Raw genomic sequence first — 21,804 nt, forward strand, 5'->3', positions numbered from 1 at the left:
TGAGACTTTAAAAAGACAAAATTGCTGAAATAGTCCCTGTGATTTGTACCAAAATGCTGAGTTAATCCTGGGTTTTTTTTGATGGATTTAGTCCTCATGATTTGAAAACGTTGCTGATTTCATCCCTATTTTTGACGGACGTTAAAAAACACCATTAAACTTCTCATGTGCGAATCATGTGATGGGTAAATATGTCTTTTTAACCCTCACGGGCTGCCAGTAACCCATCTGCACACTTCTCAACTATATATATATATATATATATATATATATATATATATATATATATATATATATATATATATATATATATATATATATATAAATAAATAAATAGATTATAAATAGATTATAAATTATAAATATAAAATTAAAATTAAAATCCAATTAAATATCTCAATTTCATCTCTTTTCAATTAACTCTTTCTTCAACGTAATTTCAGTCAACTCAACCCTGAAGATCTCCACCCAAATTCATCACAAATTTAACCCAAATTCACATAACTAAACTTAGATTCAATACCATCGCAGTTCAAATACATCTCGTGTTCAATATATCTCAATTTGTTTTTTTAACTCAAACTAAAATCAAAACAAATTCAATACATCTCAAATAAATTAATGGTACCATCACCATCGTAAATCATTGCAACAGCGCTGGACTCGATTCATTTTGCAAATCACACTTCTGCAAATCGGAATTAGTTCGCAACAGATCTGGTATCCATGGCGTTTAAAATCTGACAACAGATCTGAAGGAACGTGAACGAAATCCGGTTTAAAATCTGAACGGACCTGAAATAAGATCTGAACGGTGGTGGTTCACCTCCTTCCGACGCCACCACTGCTCCGACAACCTGAAATTCGAATTGTACGAAGGACGGACATAAATTAATTCAATGGAAGTTAATTAATTCATTAAAGCTAATGGATACAGTAGCCATGAAAGAATAGAAGTTAATTAATTAAAAAGAAAATTAATTAATTAAAAGAATGGAAGTTAATTTAATGGTGGTTAGATGTGTGTTTATGAGAGAGTACACTAGCAGCGAACAAAAAAGAAAGAAAGGAGGGAGGTTTTTATTTTGTGTGGTTAGATTTATATTTATTTAATCCATATATGGTTTTAATCAAATCAAAAGGCTGCGTTTACTTCTTAAGCATAGTAGATTTAATTTTAATTTTGATGGGTTTGATTTTACCATGTTAATTAAAGTGTTTGAAGAAAATGAAAAATTTAGGATTTGTTCATACTTTTTGAGGATAAATATGAAGGTGAGGAAGAAAATATTTCTGGGATAAAGATTCCAGCAATTTTGTTACAAACTACAGGGATGATTAAAGCAATTTTGTTACAAATCACAGGGACCATTTCAGCAATATTGTAAATAAAGGAAAGAAATAGACGAAAATACCCTCACATGTCTGGCACATGATTGAAGTTAACGGTATTTTTTGACGGCCGTCAGGAATAAGGACTAAATCAGCAACATTGACAAACCACTGGGACCGAATCCATAAAAAAAAGCATAGGGACGAAACCAGCATTTTGGTACAAACAACAAGGACCATTTCAGCAATTTTGTCCTTTAAAAAGCTTTTAAAGATGAAAAATGCTGAACATAAAACATTGGGATGAAATACGCAAAAAGTGAAAAATAGGGGACGAAATGGGCAATTTTGTCAATAATCACACTCTAATTTCTAAACCCCACTACTGCCCAAACGATCAAATATTTTCCGGCAATCGTTTCCAACGTTCTAATCCTCTATCGCCGTCGCAAAAGATTCCGTTCATTCCACTCTCCGTTTTCCTCATTTACTTTCTGGCAATTGTGTATGTTCAACAAGATGTTTATTACTCTCTGTATATTTCTGACCTTAGGGTAATCTATTTCATGGAGCACTTAGGTTAACAACGGCGGCCGGCGTTCAAAGAATTCCATCGGCGACGCTGAAGTGGTACAGAGTCTGTAAACGTTCTAACGAGTTTACCAATGAAACTGTTAATCATCATCTGTTATCTATCTCAATCTCAAGGTATATTAAAAAGGATTTATTTATTTTATGTTTTGTAATATTTTGTTTAGGGTTAGATATACAAAGGTGATTTTCTTTTCTTTCTTTCTTTCTTGGGAATTAGAGTTGTTTCAGTATTAAAATTTTGAAGATTGGGTTTATATTTAATTAAGAAAACTGTTATCCATGCTTGGTAGGCCAAATAATCCAAAAAGAACCGTGAATGATTTGGCTCCAGACTACTTATCTAGCTTGATGTTAATCGACTGTAATATTTTTCGTTTTACAACTACTTATCTTTAATTGCCATAACTGTTTAATGTGTTAAGTCAGGTGAGTATTTGATTCCGAGTTTAGTCGATGTTGGCGACTCAACAAGTACAACTTCAAACCCTCTTAATCTTTAAGGTATGCTATTTTAGATATGCTATTTTAGATGTCATTTGCAGGTTTTAACTTCAACATATGTGTCGATATCGTGTGTTACAATGGTTCATACTCTCATGCATGATAGTAAACATCTATGAGTTTTGTTATCAATGTTGGTTAGTAGTTGTTCTACTTATTATTCTTTGTTGTAAAAAGTGCCACTATCATAGCTTTTAACTTAATATCTTAAGAGTAGTATATGTGTTAATGTAGTTTACTCTATCAAAATCATTTGGTGGTGATTTTTTGGAATAAAGATAGAAATAACAAGTGGTCTTGATAGCTTAGGGTCCCAAAAGGGCAAGGTAATTAACAGTGGCGATTCCAGGATTAAAATGTAATGGGGTTCCGAAATTTTTTTTCACTACTAATTGTATTTGAGTAATATTTTAGTGGTAGTTTACTTTGAAAAAACTACAAACTCAAAAAATATATGGTGTCCGAGTAGTTAAATTTAGTGGTGTCCTAAACAATTTTAATGAAAAACTATAAATTTGAAAAATATATGGGTCCTGCGGTTAAATTTAGTGGTGTCCTATACAATTAAAAGTGTATTTTCTATTAAAAATTTTCAAACTAGCGGTGTCCCGTGACTCCACGGATATACATATAGAGTCGCCACTGGTAATTAAGGATAATAGTTTTAGTTGCAAAGTGGACTTGGTCAGCAATGATATTTATAGTAGTATTACTCTATTTACTCATCATATTTTCACTTCAAACATTATTGAATTTTGTTAAAACTTATTAACTTTCGTTATGGTTAACAATTGCATTTGGTATTAAAAGCAGGCAGCCATTGCAATTTATGATCTGTTTCTTCTATTAATTTAGTATATATGTTTCGCAATTTTGTTTTCCTTTAAAGGATTTAATTATATTTCTTGTAACATTGGATTTACTTTAGTATATATTTAGTTGCCGATGTTGATTTAATTTCATTGATGTTGTTTGCAGATTCTCGCCAGAAGTCTAAGTTGTGTTTGAGCTTCTTTCTAATTGAAGATAATCTAAGAATTTATTACTGAATTTGTTATCACTTATTGTGTTTTTCATGTTTTTCCCTTCTTCCAGTTATATTGTTACTGATTATGGATAATTAAATGATGTATGCATTTGCGGAGGGTATTTTTAGCTTATTTGTTTTGTTTTAAAATCTAATTCCTACTTGGTAACTATACATTACTACTCCATTAAAGAACCAAATTCCAACTAAAAGATGGCAAAAGAAAAGTTGCAATTATGAATATTTGTCCGTTGAGGCTATTGGTGTTAGTCATATCAGTTTCGTGCTGACGTGTATGTCGACAGAGTGGGCTCTGTTCTCGCAATTTATCTGAAAGTGTGTCTAACAAATTTATTACCCTTTTTGTCTCTAACCTTTGCAGCACCCGTTGCTCATTTCGTACATATGTCATTATTATGGGGGATATTATTGTATGTACTGTACAATATAAGGCTAGTTCCAACGGTTCCACCCTGGGGTCGCCCAGCATTGCGTCCAGCTGGGCGTCGATGGCAGCGGACCGCCCAGGGTTCCGCCCAACACATCGTCCAACATTTCGTCCTCCGTTTCATTCTTTTGTAACATATTTGTGGACGGATAAAACTGGTCGACCGTTTAAATAAAAAATAAAAAAAATGTCCAAAAGCTCTTTTAACGTCTATTTTCATTTTTTTTCTTTTATACTCTCTATAAACACATTCACATTTCATTCATTTTAATTCACACATTCATCCGTCTTCTCATATTCAAATACTATTTCAATTTATCAATCTTTTCCAAATTAATATGAATCCCAATAATCCAAATTCCGATCCCGATCCCGATCCCTATCTAAATGTGATATTAACGATCACAAATACTACTAATAATCAAGCGCTCGAGTTATTGTAATGTTTTTAATTTCTAATAAAAGTTAAGTTTTAGTTAAATAACTATTTTTTAATATAAATAATTATAATTATCTGATTTTATAAATTAATAAAAAGTAATAAAAAATGGAAGAAATATGTCACTGTCGGGAGTGTTTAGCCCAGAGTTTAGTCCTTGGAAGGAAGTGCTGATGCGCCGCTGATGTGTCAGTTAGCCCCGGAAGAAGCCCTGGAAGAAAGGAGTGTCACCATTGGAAGTAGGCACCACAATGTAGCATCCTTTTGAATGATGTATTGACTTATAAACCTGTAGGCACCACAATGTAGCATCCTTTTGAATGATGTATTGCTAGTTGCTACGTAGTGCTATCCTTTTGAATGTATGCTACAAATGTACAAATGTTAACCAAAACCCGCGAGTTACAAATCTTTTATTGTGCCTAATTTATTCATTATTTATATATGTAGTCCTATATATCTTCTCAATATCTATAAAACTGAAATAATATAATAAGATCAACTGTAACCAAAAACAAAGTATCAGATTTAGAACAAAAAAGAATAAAATTTTTAATACTTGAACATAAATGTATAAATACAATACGGATCTAATAGTGTGAAATTCAAAAAAGTGATACAAAAACAAAAACTTATACTTGAACATAACGAATTTTACATACAACATTACACACTTTGAGTATATGCTTTCTCTTATCTCGTTTGGAAGTTCAAAGTCCTTAAGAAAAATGCGTATAGGACGGCAAAGAACACACAAAAACCAACTAGAACGCCAGCAACTGGACCCATGAAATCCAGTTCAAAACCATAGTAGTCCTTGATATACGCTGTCATGGTCGGGCTGGGTGACATCCCAGGCACCGAGATTGGGTGGTCCGCATCATGATATTGAGATACAATGAGACCGTACACGGTCCATGCCATTGGGCAGATCCAGTAGTACCAAATCCACCATCCGGGAATTTTCTGATATTTTAAAATTTAACAATATGTTACAAGGATAAGTGAGATTATTTTTGTTGATAAGAATGATAATAATAATATAATAAGTTATATTAAAAGAAAAGGGAAAAGACTACTTACGGGTCGTGGGATAAAAAATCCTGAGAAGGTGTTGAAGAGTATGTAGAACCCGGATGCGAAAATGGCTGCTATTTGTTCATTTGGTGTGATCGAGACAGTCAACATGCCAAAGTATGTGAAATAAAGGAATGAAAAAAAGTTGACAAAAAGAGCCCAGAAGAATTTAGCTGCGGTCCATTCGAATGAAACCAAGGTATACACAATGCCAGTGTAATACGAACACTGAACGAACACATATGGAATCTCTACAAAAACCTGAAATAATGAAAACTGTCAAATTCATTGATAATAAAATGTATTAAACGTACATTGTCCAAAGTATTTATTTGGTGACTTGTGACAGGTATATTTGTAAAGGCATAAATAAGTAGATTTGGTGATGGTACAAAAGTGTGACCTGCGCCATGGCGTATGGTAGTGAGGAGTACATCCCGGCTGCTCTTTCACGATAGAAGACTGTTCGCTCTGTTGCGACAACAGGCTGTATTGTTTGGGCGTTGTTAATACCAACGAAAAATACAGCAGCGTACATGGCCCCGATGACTGTGCTCAGATCATTTTTGCTAGACCTGAGATTATTATTAAATCAAACAAAAACATTAGGAAACTAACTTTATAATAATAATAATAATAATAATAATAATTAATAATTAATAGTTAGTTTGTAAACAATAAAAGTGCACAGACTCACTTTTTGTTACCAATCTTCCAAAATATGGTCCCAACCACAACTGCACATAACAAGGTGAAGCAGAACCGCACAAGGTTATAATCAGGATTCCTCCAGTAACTCCACCACATCTTCCACAAGCAAGATTTGAACTGACCCCACGTCGATTGAGCATATTGTGTATCAAAATGAAGATCTTTGGCCCCCGCAGGTGGTACGCTTAACTCCTTCACCAAAGCCTTGTTCCTTCTGTTATTCAAATGAACATTATTTTATAGCTAATGTACGCATTGGCGAGTGTAGGTTATAGCCCGTGGGGTCACGGGATACCACTCGTTTGGATATTTCTTTAGTAGAAAATATCCTTTAATTTTGTATAGGACACCACTAAATTTAACTATAGGACCCCATATATTTTTCGAATTAATAGTTTTTCTTTTAAGTTGTATAGGATACCACTAAAATTAAGTACGCGGACCCTAAATATTTTCGAATTTGTAGTTTTTTAAAGGAAAAAACCCACTAAAATAGTATACAAATATAGTTAATACGGGAAAAAAAGTTCAGGACCCCATTGAATTCTGATCATGGAATAGCCACTGAATGTACGGGTCAGGGGACTTACTGATGCATAGTTGACGAACTGAAAACCTCAGCAAAATCAACACCCAACTGCATCTCCATAGCTCCAGAACTAACTTCAAGCATCCATGTAGCAGGATTGTACTTTTCGGGTATCTTTGGAACGCCATCAACTGCCTGGAAGTAGTCGATGATTGATTGAGAATTTCTGCCTAGAGGTCCTGAATAAGTAACTTGTCCTCCTCTTTTTAATAAAAGCAACTCGTCAAAAGATTCGAAGATATCAATACTAGGTTGATGAATGGTGCAAACAACTGTTCTTCCTGTGTCAACCGTGTTTCTCACAGCCCTCATAACAATAGCAGCTGCTCTTGCATCAAGCCCCGAAGTTGGTTCATCCATGAAAATAATTGAAGGATTAGCAACAAGCTCGACAGCGATTGTTAGCCTTTTTCTTTGTTCGGTTGATAAACCAGTAACTCCTGGAAGTCCCACTATTGCATCCTTGATGTTGTCTAGTTCAACTAGTTCCATCACTTCATTTACAAAAGTCTGAAAACATACATACAACAGTAACATTAGATATTTTTTAATGTAATAAACTAATAATAATGTACAATTTAGACAAAATATCACGAATGGTCCATGTGGTTTGTATCAGAAATCATGACTGATCCTTATACTTTTTTTTTCCGTCAAGGATGGTCCTGTGATTGGTATTTGAATCAGTGGTGGTCCATGTGGTTTGCATTTTTCCGTCAAGGTGGTCTCTATGGATATGCACCACAGGTACCAAACCACATGGACCATCCATGACGGGGAAAAAAAGTACATGGACCACCGATGATTTTTAATACAAACCACAGGGGGCCAACCATGATATTTTGTGTAAATTTTAAGAATATTCATTATTTTACCATCTTCTCTTCCCTGCTGACTTCTTTCGCGAGACGAAGGAAAGCAGAGTAGATCAAAGATTCGTGGATAGTAATTGTGGGAGAGTGAATATCGGTTTGTTCACAGTATCCTGAAACTCTTGCAAAAGTTTCTTGTTTCTTTGGGAACCCCGATATTCTGATATCCCCTTCGATATAACCACCTGTCTTTCTTCCTGCTAAAACGTCCATCAAAGTAGTTTTCCCCGCTCCACTAACTCCCATCAACGCAGTTAGGATACCCGGCCTAAAAGCGCCGGTTATATCACGAAGTAATTGCAACCTATTTTCCGTCACACCTTGTTCTCTCATTTCCTGTTTAATAATAACAATAAACAAATTATCACTTAATTCAAAAATCACCATGTTAATATTTAATGTAAAAAATGTTATGGAACTTACACTAGGCATATCGACGTAATAGTTCATGTCATCAAAAGACATGGCAAGTGGAGTAAATGGAAGGACCATTCCTTTCTTAGATACACCATTCACATCAGGCTTATGGATTATCTGCTTCATTTCTTCATCACCATTACCTTCCGCGGCTGCAGCTTCTTCTTTCGAGATAATCGCTTGTGGTTTTCCAGGGGCTAATTATTATTTTTTATTTTTTTTTGAAAGAAAAAGGTTAATTACAGCTATTTAAACAAGTATATGAAATTTTGTCGCCAAAACTTACCTGCTAAATACATGAGAGCAAATGTGAACAGGACGTTGAAGAGAAGTGCAAAACCGAGAAGAGCAGCAGCACCAATCCAGTACGAGCTTTCTGAAGTTGGGATGTCCAAGTTCTTAAGAACTGCGAATCCCAAGTTGGTTGAATTATCCGAACTCTGCAATATAATTTAAATGCATTTTATGACATTTCAATCTGACCATATCAACATAATATAATCACCCCAATTTTGATAAATAAATAAATTAAAAAAAAAGCAAAGTAAGGGGATCAAGTCAAATAGTCTTCTTCACAATCTACTCAATCCTTCCAATAGTTTTATGTGTATTAAGTTCTGTTTTCATTTGCCTCTGTTTGGGAAGGGGTGTCTGATTCTATGTCTCTTAAAGACATGCCAAATTTCAGAGAACGTGACAAAGAAACAACAATTTTACTTAATGAATTAAGAGCTTTACATAAACATATCATGAAAGTAAACAGGCCCTTACTCTTTTGCTGGTCCATCTACTGTCGAGGAACTCGTTGATGGTAATTGCTTTAAAGATATACGACAGGGGAGATACCCAAGTAGCCCATTCCCACCAATTGGGAATTCGGGTTTTTGGAAGAATAAAACCAGCCAACAAGAAGACAAGGAGAAGTACAACAGATCCACCCGTGTTTGCGATGCTCATCGTCTTACATACTCCAGCAATCAATCTAAACAATCCTGCTGCCACATTTTGCATTAGAAACACCAAAAGAAGATGCTTGAAGAATCTGTGAAACGTACAAATTTTCATTAGCAGCATATAGTGTTAGAAACTTAATAACGTATAATAATTAAAATAAAATATAATAATTTTGTAATTTACCTGCTAGCATCAGGGGCCAGGTCAACACCAAAATATAGAATGACTGTCCATATGGTACTATCGATTACGGATATCGGAATACGAAGCAAAAAGGCGGGAAGTGTGTAAGCCCACGCAGGGTGAAACATGAGGTCTCGTTGCTTGTAAATAACGGGAAGCCTCGTGACAGTGACGGAAAGATCAGCAATCCCGTTATACGTGTTAATAAGCATACTGTTCAAAAGAACTCCAACATACAAAGCCCCGTCCGTCTCGTTCCTCACATGCATATGGGTCCTCAGATACAAAGTTGTGCAAATAAACGACAAAAAGGAAATTTGAATAGTCTTGAAAATGTATATGAAAGCGTTTCTCTTCATTAGTAGTATTTCTTTATCCCATGAGGCCTTAAGAAGCTCCATTTTCGGTACTAAGAATCTCTTAAACACTAAAGCAGCTTGGTGGCTTTGTCTCTTGTCGTACGGGACTGACAACTCGTCTTGCATCTTTTCACCAACATGAAAACTCTTAAACCGCTGACAAAATTCGCTCACTGGGATATATCTGTATGCCCTGCTTCTGTCTACCCAATATTGCTCTTGGTCCTTTTTAGATGTAACCTATTATCATGAAACAAAACTTTTTTATTTTGTAATCAAATTTAACAGTGTTATATATATGTGTGTGTGTGGTGAAAGGATCCATAGAGAACTATAAATAGAAGAGAACTCAAAGAACCACATATAGACTGACCTCAGTATGAGCATACTGAGCTCAGTCTATACGAGGTCTGTAGAATACAATAAGTTCTCTGGTTCTCTCCCATGCAAAGTTCTCCCTGGATCTTCACCATATATATATATATATATATGTGTGTGTGTGTGTGTGTGTGTGTGTATATATATATACACACATATATATACACATATATAGGGGAAGGTTCATTACAGAACCAAAAATCTACAGAACTAACTAATGTGCACCTATGCACATTAAAAAATTTCTATTTGTGCACAAAATTATACCTGTGCACAATTGTGCACTTTTAAAAAAGTTCTCTAATGAACTTTTAGCTATATGTATATATATACCTCTTGCAAGAAATCAGCAGTTCCTTTTCTCTCAGGGCACTTGAATCCGCAAGTCTCAAAAAACTCAACAATGTGTTCTCTTGGTCCTTGATACACAATCTGGCCCTCGGATAGTAGCACGATGTCATCAAAAAGATCAAACGTCTCCGGAGCAGGTTGTAACAGGGACATGAACACAGTTGACTCATTGAGGTGTGAAATTTGCTGCATACACTTTACGATCTGAAACGTAGTAGAACTATCAAGACCTGTTGATATTTCATCCATAAAAAAACATTTTGCTGGTCCAACAAGCATCTCTCCTGTAGTGACACGCTTCTTTTGCCCTCCAGAGATACCTCGTCTCATTTGATCTCCGACAATTGTGTCACGACAGACATCAAGCCCCAATATCTGTTTTCATTCATTCAACAGAAACATATCAAAATTAGCCGACTCTAAATTGTATTTTATATATTTAAAAAAACGGTAGGACAACTTACTCTGAGAGTGTAGTATGTAATCAGGCTGCTTTCATCTCCTTCAATAGCAGTTGCCTTCATGAAAAGATCTACTTCAGCTTCTGGAAAGATCCCTGCATCCTTTTCTCTTCGTGCAAGCTCCGTAAGCATTTCTGCATTCCAATTACATACTCATAAAATAAATAAATTATATATTCTTATTTAAATACTTATTATTATTATTAAGTTACCTAAACGAGTGCCAACTCCTAGGCATCTGGCTGCGAAATCCAGAGTTTCCTTAACAGTCATTTGTCCTACATGGATATCGTTCTGACTGATGTAGGCCGATGTCCTTCTAGGCTCAAATTCATTTAACTTATGACCGTTGTAAGTTATCTCTCCATCCACCTTTAAGCTTGGATCCAGCCTTCCAGCCAAAGCCAACAGTAGTGTCGTCTTACCCGAAGACGGTGGGCCCAAAAGCAGTGTCATCCTGTAGTTTTATGAAGACGTAAATTAAGTTACAAAAGTAAGTATTAACATATCATTTCTTACTACTGTAATATGTAACTATACATGTCACATATATAGGTTGTTTAAAGTTAACAAACAAACTTACCTTCCTGGCTTAATAACCCCAGAAGCATCTTTAAGAATGCGAAGTTTTGCTTTCTCAGAGAAACTAATACCGATTGAAGATAAAAGTGATTCAACAATATTTCTTGCCGTATTAATCAACGTTGGAAGTGCCCTGTTTCCTACATGACAATCAGCTTCAATTGACAAATTCTTGAAACGAACTTCCACTGTTGGAAGCGTGATTCCAACCCTGTAAATGAACACAATTAGTAACTAACTAACTAACTAACTAACTAACTAACTAACTAACTAACTAACTAACTAACCAACTCTCTGTATATGCAATACAATCTCAAAACTTACTCTACACATGTATAAATCCATCGGTAAAAATGGGTTGAATTAGATAACCTTAAAGTTGACTCTAATATGTTCTTAATTTCAACTTAAACAGTAATTACTTTATACTACCATCTCAAAGTTCACTCTAATATGTCAGTAAACTTAATCTAAACAGTCATGTAGAACAATTACCATAACAATAAGAACTCATAAATAAAAAATAATAACAGTAACACACGCATCATGTTCATATATGCTATATAAATCATATATCCATCTCTAAAAATGCATATACAAGTATAGAAAAGCATTTGGTACTCTGCATCTGAAATTGTAAATCTTCAGTTTGTACTGTAATTGCATATTTATGATGTGAATACTACGCTTTTATTGTTGAGATGAAGATGTTAACAAAAAAGGTCGAAGGAACAAGTGCACGGGGACCCTCGCGTTTGGCGAGGGTCAGTCACCAAATGCGATTCAATGATTTAAGACGAGAGAATTGTGATCGAGTTGTTTGAAGTCCGGAAGATCAAGGCCCTTGTGGATCGTGAGGGTGGGTCACCAAACGCGACCGAGGTAATTTAGTTACCGACAATGATAAACCTTGGACAATAAGTGTGCGATCTTATTCTCGTACAATATCTTGATCGGTAAAGTCTATGTGTTTGTTTTGTCAGCGGATTTATTCTTTGTTAGAAAGATGATTCGGGTAGATCGTTTTGTGTACGGATTAATTACTTGGCTAATAGGGTCACTAGAGTCGGGTTCCGACTCGTTATCTTCTAAACAAAAGAAATAGGTGTTGTATCCAAAGAGTTATTCTTGATCCCAAGCGAGTAGTATAGATCACATGATTGCTAAGCGGTATATTTTGAAGTCGGGCGACTTCTTTACCTAGTAGGATAGTAATGTGAAAGTGCGACGTGTTTCGGGTGACTTATCTGGTGATATCAAAAGGAGTCGTAATCAGCGGTAAAATGTTGTTCTGGGAGATATGATCGAAAGTATGGGTAGAAGCTGCGTTTTTTGTTCAAAATCTTCAGTGCGATCGTTAAGATGAAGGTGTTATGAAAAAAAAAGGTCGAAGGAACAAGTGCAAGGGAGACCCTCACGTTTAGCGAGGGTCAGTAACCAAACGCGATCCAATGATTTAAGACGCGAGAATTGTGATCGAGCTATTTAAAGCTTATTGTACAACCTTCATATAATAATTATATATTTTAATTTAAAACATTTCAAGTGATATTTGTTATTACTAACAATTATTATTAAAAATATAAATATTTAATTCTTAAACAAACTTAATTATTATTACTGTTCTTCAGTAACAAGTTCTTTTTCTTAATAAAAGGTTCTAATGTAGATTTTTATGAAAAAGAAAATAGTAATTGTGATGAAAATTGAAAGGGAGTGGTTTGAGAAGAAAGGTAATTAATTTATTATGTCCAAATTAAATATATCAATGTGTCTGTAGTTTATCTTTGATTATTTCAGATGAATATGTTCCGGCCAAAATATTTGTGATACACTTTTGTTGTAATTATTTGCTATATGTATTTTATAAACTTCAATAATTTGATTATTTTTTTCCAATGATTTAGTAAGTATTCTCCATAATAATATGTTTAAAATTAGATTATTTAATAAACTCCCTAATTTTACGGACCATTTAAATTAATATTTCTAATCTATTCGTGCCATCCTAAAAGTAAAATATTTGACAGCCACTCATCTAATTCAAAATTTGACCCCACTCAGATCTCTATCACTACCTACCGAATAATATCTTTTATCTTTTTATTTTTATGAACTTTAAATGATATTCATATAACTAACATAATACTTTTTTTTTTCTTCCATTTTCTTACGCTTATGCAATCTGAGAAACAAAGCTACTATACTATGTTTGTTCAATACTTTGATAAACTTTATTTGGTAACATAACATATAAATGCTAAAAAAGTTTGATGTTTATATTATAATTATATCATATGGGGTAGTGATATATCCAATTGCATTTTTGATAAATCCAACTAAAAGTACTTAAATACCCTTAAATAATAACTACACCGATTTTGATGTTAGAATTTTTCTAAGGGTATTTTGGGAAGAAAGCATCAAATATATGTGGATATATTAAAATTGAATTTGGATATATCATCACCCAATTCAAATTGCTCATAATGAAACGCTAGTAACATTATTGTATAAAAATATATTAGTGTGAAAAAATTAAGAAGAAAACTTACTTATCAACACGATTTCTAAACTTCTTGAGAAAAATTTCATTATCTTCTGCAGCAACTTTAAAAATCTTATCAATAAAAGTCTGACGAGCATGTGGATCAAGTTCACGAACATCTAACAGCATCTGTTTATTAGGCACCTGTTGATCGGCAGGAATATAAGATGTAAAAATTGTTGTTCGTAACCTATTATAAGTTGGTAATTGCTCTAACGCCGCCCATCGTAACGCTTCTTCATCTTCCATTGAATGACGACTAACCCGCCCGCCATCGCGACTTGCTCCAACGCCGGAAGAAAACACATCTTCTATATGCAAACTTCCGGCAGCTCGACTCAAACTTTTACTAATACTTCTTCCGATACTTTGACTCATACTAATTCTTCCACCTTCCTCCATGTTAATTTGCGTTTCTATGATCAGTTCCCCAAAACTTAAGATTCTAATTCTATTTTAATACATATAAACACTTATGTTTATTTGTATTTTAAGTTGTAAATTGGAATTGTACTAAATAAATATAAATATTATATATTATATATACTTATAATTTCAGCGAAGTTTCAAAGTATTGACCAAGTATATCGTTGAAAGTGGGACCAGTTTGCAAAGTATCTCAAACGGAAAAGTCTTAGACCACATATTTGGTCACGAGTCATGTAAATAATAAGAATGTTCAGCAGCCACTTGGGCGAAGGTGTGTCGCACCTGCGTCAGAATTTTGTTAGGGCTGTTTTGTAAATGTTGTAAATTAAGGGATTTAGTTGCAATTTTACATGGACGAGTTTAGTGAGTTTATGCAGATTTGGAAACACCATTTTTCCATCTTCATTTCATCTTTGAACACACAAGTTCTTGGGTGAAAAGCAATCTAGAGAGAGGAAGCTCATTTTGTGTAGAAGGGGGACAAACTATCCAAATTGGAACCCAAACCTTGTGTTGCAGTCATCTAGCTTGATTTTGGCTCTCTATTTCGAATTTTATTATTTGATTTTGATTTAGGACTAGGAATTTGGGTTGGTATTGTGCACAAACCTCGTTTCCTTTGAAATATGGGGGTTTTCGGGTATGATTTGTGTACGAAAACCCATATGTAGTGGGTTAGGGTTTCGATGACGAATTTGGATAAGTGTTGCTAGTAAAATTGAAGATCCTTACTAGTAAACTTGTGTTTGGGTTATATAAAGTTGTTTTGGTTAAGTCAAGGCTTGATGATAACCTTGATTGGTGTCAAAAGTTGGATATTTGTGATTTGTTTGGGGTAGACAAGTACTTAAGTACTTAGAATGGTGTTAACTGGTGAAATTTGAGACCTAATCTCTAACTATTGGGGTATGTTGTGCTAAAAAGTGCAAATGAGTTAAGTTTGCATTAGGGGGTTGAATTGAGTTGGTTAGAAGCCCAACTTGATTGTGTGATTGATTTTGTTGATAAATGTAATAGGTACATTGCGGTTAAGTGTTTCATCCATCAAGGCAGTTAAGGTGGGTGTAAATGTATTATATATATGGATGTAAATAGGATGGGTGTGGGCATGATTATGTGAATCACTCGTTCGTTCGGATTCACATAATGCGTGTGCGGGTGTGGTGATGTGAGTCATTCGTTTGTTCGGATTTATGTAACGTCGTTCGTCGGGACCACACGATATTATGGCGAATCAGTCGTTCGTTCGGTTTCTCCATAATAACAGTTTGTCGGCAAGGATGGGGTGGTGGGTGTGATCGAATGTCGGATCACTTTGTATTCGTGCGTTTGATGACCACCTCGGGGTATTATTGACTATCGCGTTCGTTCGGATACACTAAGGCTCATGCGTTTGGCTTGCCCCGTTGAGTATGGTTAACCATATGAGTAGTGTCGTTTATTGCCATGTATTAATGTAGATTGTGCTTGCGAAATTGCTAAGGTGATACTTGGTATTTGTATTACTTGTAGCTTGTTGATTATATACGGTATTTGTATGTGGTAGTCATTTTATGTATGTGCATGTATGTAATATCTTTACATTCACCAAGCGTTGTTTACCCTCGTTGATATTTACTTTATATAGATTTAGGCGCGGATAAATGCAATAGTAAGCTTGGGGAGTAGTGGACTACCATGTGATGTTTGTAGAAGAATGCTTTAGGAATTTGACTTCGGTTTGGGTTGTGCAATCCCAAACACCATGTTTAAACTCTAATTTTGTACTAAAAATCAAATGGGTCAAACTTGTCACTTTGATTTGTAATGGGTCGTGTAATGCCCAACTTCATGGTTACATTAACGACATGGTATTTTGATGTATTATTGTTGTCAAAGCAGTTGTTAAATCAAAATGTGCATCGATGATTGAATGTGTATTTGAAAATGAGTCATAAAGGGATTTTTGAGGCTGAACTGAAGTTTCAGCTATGTGGTGTGCCGCACCTTAACAAGGGTTTGGTTACTGACTTCGAATTGTTAAAAATCAAGGTTAAGGTGCGCCGCAATGGGCACTGAGTGTGCTGCACCACCTGTGATGAGGTGCACCGCACCTGAAACCCGGAGCGCCGCACCATATGCCCGTGTAAAAAAAAGGTGTCAGTTTTTAATAAACGGATTTGGGTCGTCTCAAGTCAAGCTCCAGTACACCACCAAGCACATCAAATATTTCACGTAGATAGTGACTGATAATGCTAAAAACGAACACATATTTCATAGCATTATCCTTCAAGAAAGACAAGCTTTTAGTTGCAATTGTTCTATTTACAAGTGATATTCGTTTAAATAATAAAAGGTGAAGACAAAAGACAGATTCGACGATTTGAAGACGCAAATGACCAAAAAGCTCAAATGTACAATATACAATCCAAGTGGTTCAAATTATTGATGAATAACGTCTAAAAATTACAAGAGTACAAGCCGCGGAACGCAAAGTACAAAATATCTAAGCGTACGAAAGGACGTTCGAAAATTCGGAACCGAGACATGAATCAACTATCAACGCGCGACGTAACGGACCTAAAATTACAAGTCAACTATGCACAAGAATATAATATATATATATATATATATATATATATATATATATATATATATATATATATATATATATATATATATATATATATATAATTATATAAAATTATATATATTATATTATATATCATATAAATCCGAGCAGCCCACGTTTATAATGCATTGTGACCAGTATATGGCGGCCATGCGATCACATGGCCTGGAGGAACAAACTCCATGCGATCGCATGGAGTGAAAAGTCAGGCCATGTCTATAAATAGCACAAGAATTCGACGAGAATGATACACCTTCATCAATATCATTACTCACTCTCTGTCTTTATTTATATTTATATTTTAATTATAATTTTAATATTAAGTTAATAATAATAATAAGGTTATAGTAGCGAATGTTTTAAGGTTTGTAAGTCGAAACTCTATCCGTGTAACGCTACGCTATTAATACTCATTGTAAGTTATGTTCAACCTTTTTAAATTAATGTCTCGTAGCTAAGTTATTATTATGTTTATTTAAGCCGAAGTAATCGTGATGTTGGACTAAATATTAAGACTGGGTTATTGGGCTTTGAACCATAATTGGGGTTTGGACAAAAGACCGACACTTGTAGAAATTGGACTATGGGCTATTAATGGGCTTTATATTAATTAAATGATATCTCGTTGATTTAATATAGAGATTTATAATTTGATGTATTTATATATAACCACATACGCTTGACTGGATACGGTGGGCGGGATATTTATAAATACCAATAATTGTTCATTTGACCGGACACGGGGATGGATTAATAGTCAATGGACTCATTAAAACAGGGGTGAATTATTTTCAAGGGTAATTGGTGTAATTGTTAACAAAGTATTAAAACCTTGGATTACACGCAGTCGATAACCTGTTGTATTCATTAAACAAAGTATTAAGACCTTGTTACAGTTTAAGTCCCCAATTAGTTGGAATATTTGACTTCGGGTATAAGGTTAATTTGGCGAAGACTCTCGCACTTTATAATTATGACCGATGGACTATTATGGACAAAACCAGATGGACATATCGAATAATCCAGGACAAAGGACAATTAACCCTTGGTAATAAATTAAAATCAACATGTCAAACATCATGATTATGGAAGTTTAAATAAGCATAATTCCTTTATTTTATATCTCATCACACTTTTAATTATCGTCATTTTATTTATCGTACTTTAAATTATTGCACTTTTAATTATCGTACTTTTATTTTATCGCATTTTTATTTATCGTCATTTACTTTACGCTTTAAATTAAGTTAATATTTTGCATTAGGACTTAAAATCGACAAACCGGTCATTAAATGGTAAAACCCCCCTTTTATAATAATAATAATAATAATAATAATAATAATAATACTTATATATATATATATATATATATATATATATATATATATATATATATATATATATATATATACAAATATAGTTTAAAATAAAATATATCGTTAAACTTAGCCAGCTCCCTGTGGAACGAACCGGACTTACTAAAAACTACACTACTCTACGATTAGATACACTGCCTATAAGTGTTGTAGCAAGGTTTAGGTATATCCATTCAATAAATAAATAAATAACTTGTGTAAATTGTATCGTATTTAATAGTATTTTATAGTAAAATATAATCTATTTCGTACTACCCCTCGCACACATCAAGTATTTTTGGCGCCGCTGCCAGGGAACATCATGCCGAAAGCGAAACGCTATAAAAAATTAGTTTTTAAGGTATTTTTGTAAAAATATAATTTTATATAAGTTTTAAAATTCAAAAATATAAAAACATAAAAAAATATTTTTCTATATTTTTAAGTGTTTAAGTAAAAAGAAAATATATTTTATAATTTATATAATAGTATAAAAGTATTATTTTTAGTTCTTAAAAATATAAATTTATTTATAATAAATATTACTTATATTTTATTTTTATAAATTAAATTCAAAAAAAAAAATAATTAAAAGAGTAAACGGGCCGATCACTGTAGCAGCCTAACAAATTTGGCTTGGTTTCCTGACCCATGCGAACGCATGGATTTAAAACCCTCAACTCATGCGATCGCATGAGCTGAGGTGACAGGACTATCCTCGGACATTAATTACACGTAGGGTTTCTAATTAATTATTATTATTATTATTAACCTAATTAGGGTTTTTTAAATAATATTTAGTTTTAGTTTATTTAAATTAGTTTTAATTAAGTATTTATAATTATAATTTAATACTTTTATAAAATAATAATATAAAAATAATATTTTTATAAAAATAAGTTATTTTATCACTTTTTTTGTATCTTTTCATTTAATCGTAAATTGTATATTTATCGTTCGTAATTAGTTTAAACTTAGTTTTTGCCGTAGTTATTTTATATTTCTAGATTTTTAGGCTTTGCCGTAAAATTCCTTAAGTGCTTTTTCTTTAGATTAAGATTTAGGCGCTTTAGAATTTTACGACGTCGCTTATCGCTTTAATATTTAATAGATTTTAGTACCTATTTAACTAATTGCCGTTTTTCGTTTAGAATTCCTTTTAAGCTTTAATGCCCTTAGACGCAAGTTTTAGTTTTTAGACTTTTTGTTTTTCGACGCTTGTCTTTCGACTCCTTATTTTTTGACGCGCTTTTTCTTTCTCATTTCTACGCTCTAGTTTTTAGGTCATAGATTTTTTTTATTTTCTTTAAATTTCAAAAAAAAAATTATTTTAAGCGGTTAAATTGATAGACATCCAAAATTTTCTGGTTCGTAGTAATAGTTGGATTTGTTAGTGTCGAGTTGTGGGCTTCCGATTTAAAGGGTCCTGGCTACCTGCTGCATCTATTGGCTATTCGAAACGTGGGCAAAATCAGAAAAGTCTATTAATTTGATAACTTTAATAATTTTTATCTTTATAACTAATAGGATATTCAGTGAATGCACCGAGCAAAACGTTCACCACCTTTCATACGTTCACCTCCTATAACTCGATCAAGACATTTAGCCAATATCGTCGCCGTTGATTTTTCTTTAGAATCATCATCAAGTCGACCGAGTACTCCAATTCAAATTTTCGATAATCCATTTTTTGAACCCGACCTCACAATTGAGAACCCGGAGGATATTCAAGGACAATTCGGAGATCCTGAACCACTAATCATTCCTCCGGAATCACAAATCACTCATCCAGAGATTGTCGAGGAAGAAACCATTAAATCATAATCCTCTAGTGATTCAGATTCAACAAATTCAATCATGGAAAATCAGGAACCTCTAAGTATGGAAGATCGAATGAGAGCCAAACGCACTGGCCAAGGTCATGCCATTACTCAACCAGATATTAATGCACCCGATTATGAAATCAAAGGACAAATCCTACACATGGTAACTAATCAATGCCAATTTAGTCGTACACCAAAAGAAGATCCAAACGAACATCTTCGAACCTTTAATAGGATTTGTACTCTATTCAAAATCAGAGAAGTTGAGGATGAATAGATCTATCTCATGTTATTTCCCTGGACTTTAAAGGGAGAAGCCAAAGAATGGTTAGAATCGTTACCTGAAGGGGCGATTGATACATGGGATGTTTTAGTTGAGAAATTTCTTAAAAGATTCTTTCCGGCATCTAAAGCCGTGAGACTTCAAGGAGAAATTGTTACGTTCACACAAAAGCCAAATGAAACATTATATGAGGCATGGACAAGATTCGGAAAGTTGTTGAGAGGATGTCCTCAACACGGTTTTGACACTTATCAAATAGTACAAATATTCTACCAAGGATGCGACGTTGCTACACGAAAAGACATTGACACAGCAGCTGGTGGTTCTATTATGAAGAAAACCGCAACTGAAGCTCACAAAATTATTGATAACACAACATCCCACTCATATGAGTGGCACCTAGAAAAAGATATTTTTCGATCATCTAAAGCGGCTAGAGCCGATTCTAGCCATGACTTTGATTCCATTTCCGCAAAGTTAGATGCTTTCGAGAGACGAATGGAGAAGATGACTAAAGATATTCACGCAATACGAATTAGTTGTGAGCAGTGTGGAGGACCACATTTGACAAAAGATTGTCTCAGTATTGAACAAACATTGGAACAAAGAGAGAATGTTTCATACATGAACCAAAGGCCTGGAAATAATTATCAGAATAATTATCAACCACCAAGACTAAACTACAATCAAAATCAGAATTATAACCGAAATATTCCATACAATAACCAACAAGGTCCTAGCAATCAACAAGTATCCAATAATACTTACAACCAGCAAAGACCTATTTTTCCAAATAAACCACCACAAACCGATGATAAAAAGTCAAATTTAGAAGATATGATGTCGAAGCTAGTTGAATCTCAAACTCAATTTTTCACATCTCAGAAACAAACTAATGAACAAAATGCTCAAGCATTTAGAAATCAACAAGTTCTATTCAAAATCTGGAACAAGAAGTAAGTAACCTAGCAAGGTTGATAGGTGAAAGAAAACCGGGGAGTCTACCAAGCGATACAAATGCTAACCCCCAAAATGAAATAGCTAAAGTAATTACCACAAGAAGTGGTATTACACTTAAACCACCTGAAATGCCTGTAAATTCTGACGACTCTATTCCTAATACACATGCACCACAACCTGAGCAAGAGAAGGAAACAGAACCGGTAGTTGAAAAGGTTAATGAAGATAACATAGTAAGGGCAAAGCCTTATGTTAAACCATACCAACCACCACTTCCTTACCTGAGTAAAATGAGAAAAGAAAGACTTGAAGCTGAGCAATCTAAATTCTTGGATATGTTTAAACAAATAAATGTAAGTCTTCCTTTCATTGATGTGATTTCAGGAATGCCAAGGTATGCTAAATTCCTAAAAGATCTAATCACAAATAGAAAGAAAATGGAAGAACTCTCGGCTGTTACAATGAATGCTAATTGTTCTGCAGTGCTGTTGAATAAGATACCGGAAAAACTCTCTGATCT

General features: G+C 34.0%; 1 protein-coding gene, 1 long non-coding RNA gene and 1 other non-coding gene across 3 annotated transcripts; 1 reads left to right on the forward strand and 2 right to left on the reverse strand.

The window, feature by feature from the left end:
* The first annotated feature begins 1,660 nt into the window (after positions 1-1,660).
* Positions 1,661-3,569, forward strand: LOC139892770 (uncharacterized). The gene is made up of 3 exons (XR_011774232.1): positions 1,661-2,040; positions 2,353-2,427; positions 3,406-3,569. It is a non-coding gene; the product is annotated as an uncharacterized lncRNA (long non-coding RNA).
* A 1,299-nt stretch (positions 3,570-4,868) lies between these two features.
* Positions 4,869-14,338, reverse strand: LOC139894530 (ABC transporter G family member 35-like). The gene is made up of 15 exons (XM_071877869.1): positions 13,831-14,338; positions 11,277-11,486; positions 10,906-11,150; positions 10,697-10,827; positions 10,215-10,607; positions 9,145-9,743; positions 8,779-9,049; positions 8,294-8,447; positions 8,014-8,204; positions 7,594-7,926; positions 6,720-7,228; positions 6,116-6,343; positions 5,822-5,993; positions 5,425-5,679; positions 4,869-5,307 (listed from the first exon to the last, which is right to left on the reverse strand). The coding sequence occupies exons 1-15, from the start codon at positions 14,223-14,225 to the stop codon at positions 5,035-5,037; spliced, it is 4,359 nt and encodes a 1,452-aa protein (XP_071733970.1). The 5' UTR covers positions 14,226-14,338; the 3' UTR covers positions 4,869-5,034.
* Positions 14,339-20,459: 6,121 nt separating this feature from the next.
* Positions 20,460-20,566, reverse strand: LOC139894842 (small nucleolar RNA R71). The gene has a single exon (XR_011775322.1). It is a non-coding gene; the product is annotated as a small nucleolar RNA R71 (small nucleolar RNA).
* Between the last annotated feature and the right edge of the window lie 1,238 nt (positions 20,567-21,804).

Source organism: Rutidosis leptorrhynchoides, chromosome 2, assembly GCF_046630445.1.
Source record: "Rutidosis leptorrhynchoides isolate AG116_Rl617_1_P2 chromosome 2, CSIRO_AGI_Rlap_v1, whole genome shotgun sequence".
Taxonomy (NCBI): Eukaryota; Viridiplantae; Streptophyta; class Magnoliopsida; order Asterales; family Asteraceae; genus Rutidosis; species Rutidosis leptorrhynchoides.

What these genes read in the sequence shown, in the direction of transcription:
- LOC139894530 (XM_071877869.1), bottom strand. Translation starts at nt 14,225, where the DNA reads ATGGAGGAAGGTGGAAGAATTAGTATGAGTCAAAGTATCGGAAGAAGT. An exon ending in CTGCTGATTTCTTGCAAGAG is followed by an intron (nt 9,744 to 10,214) that starts GTATATATATAC and finishes TCATGATAATAG; the next exon opens with GTTACATCTAAAAAGGACCA. An exon ending in GTAGATGGACCAGCAAAAGA is followed by an intron (nt 8,448 to 8,778) that starts GTAAGGGCCTGT and finishes ATTATATTGCAG; the next exon opens with AGTTCGGATAATTCAACCAA.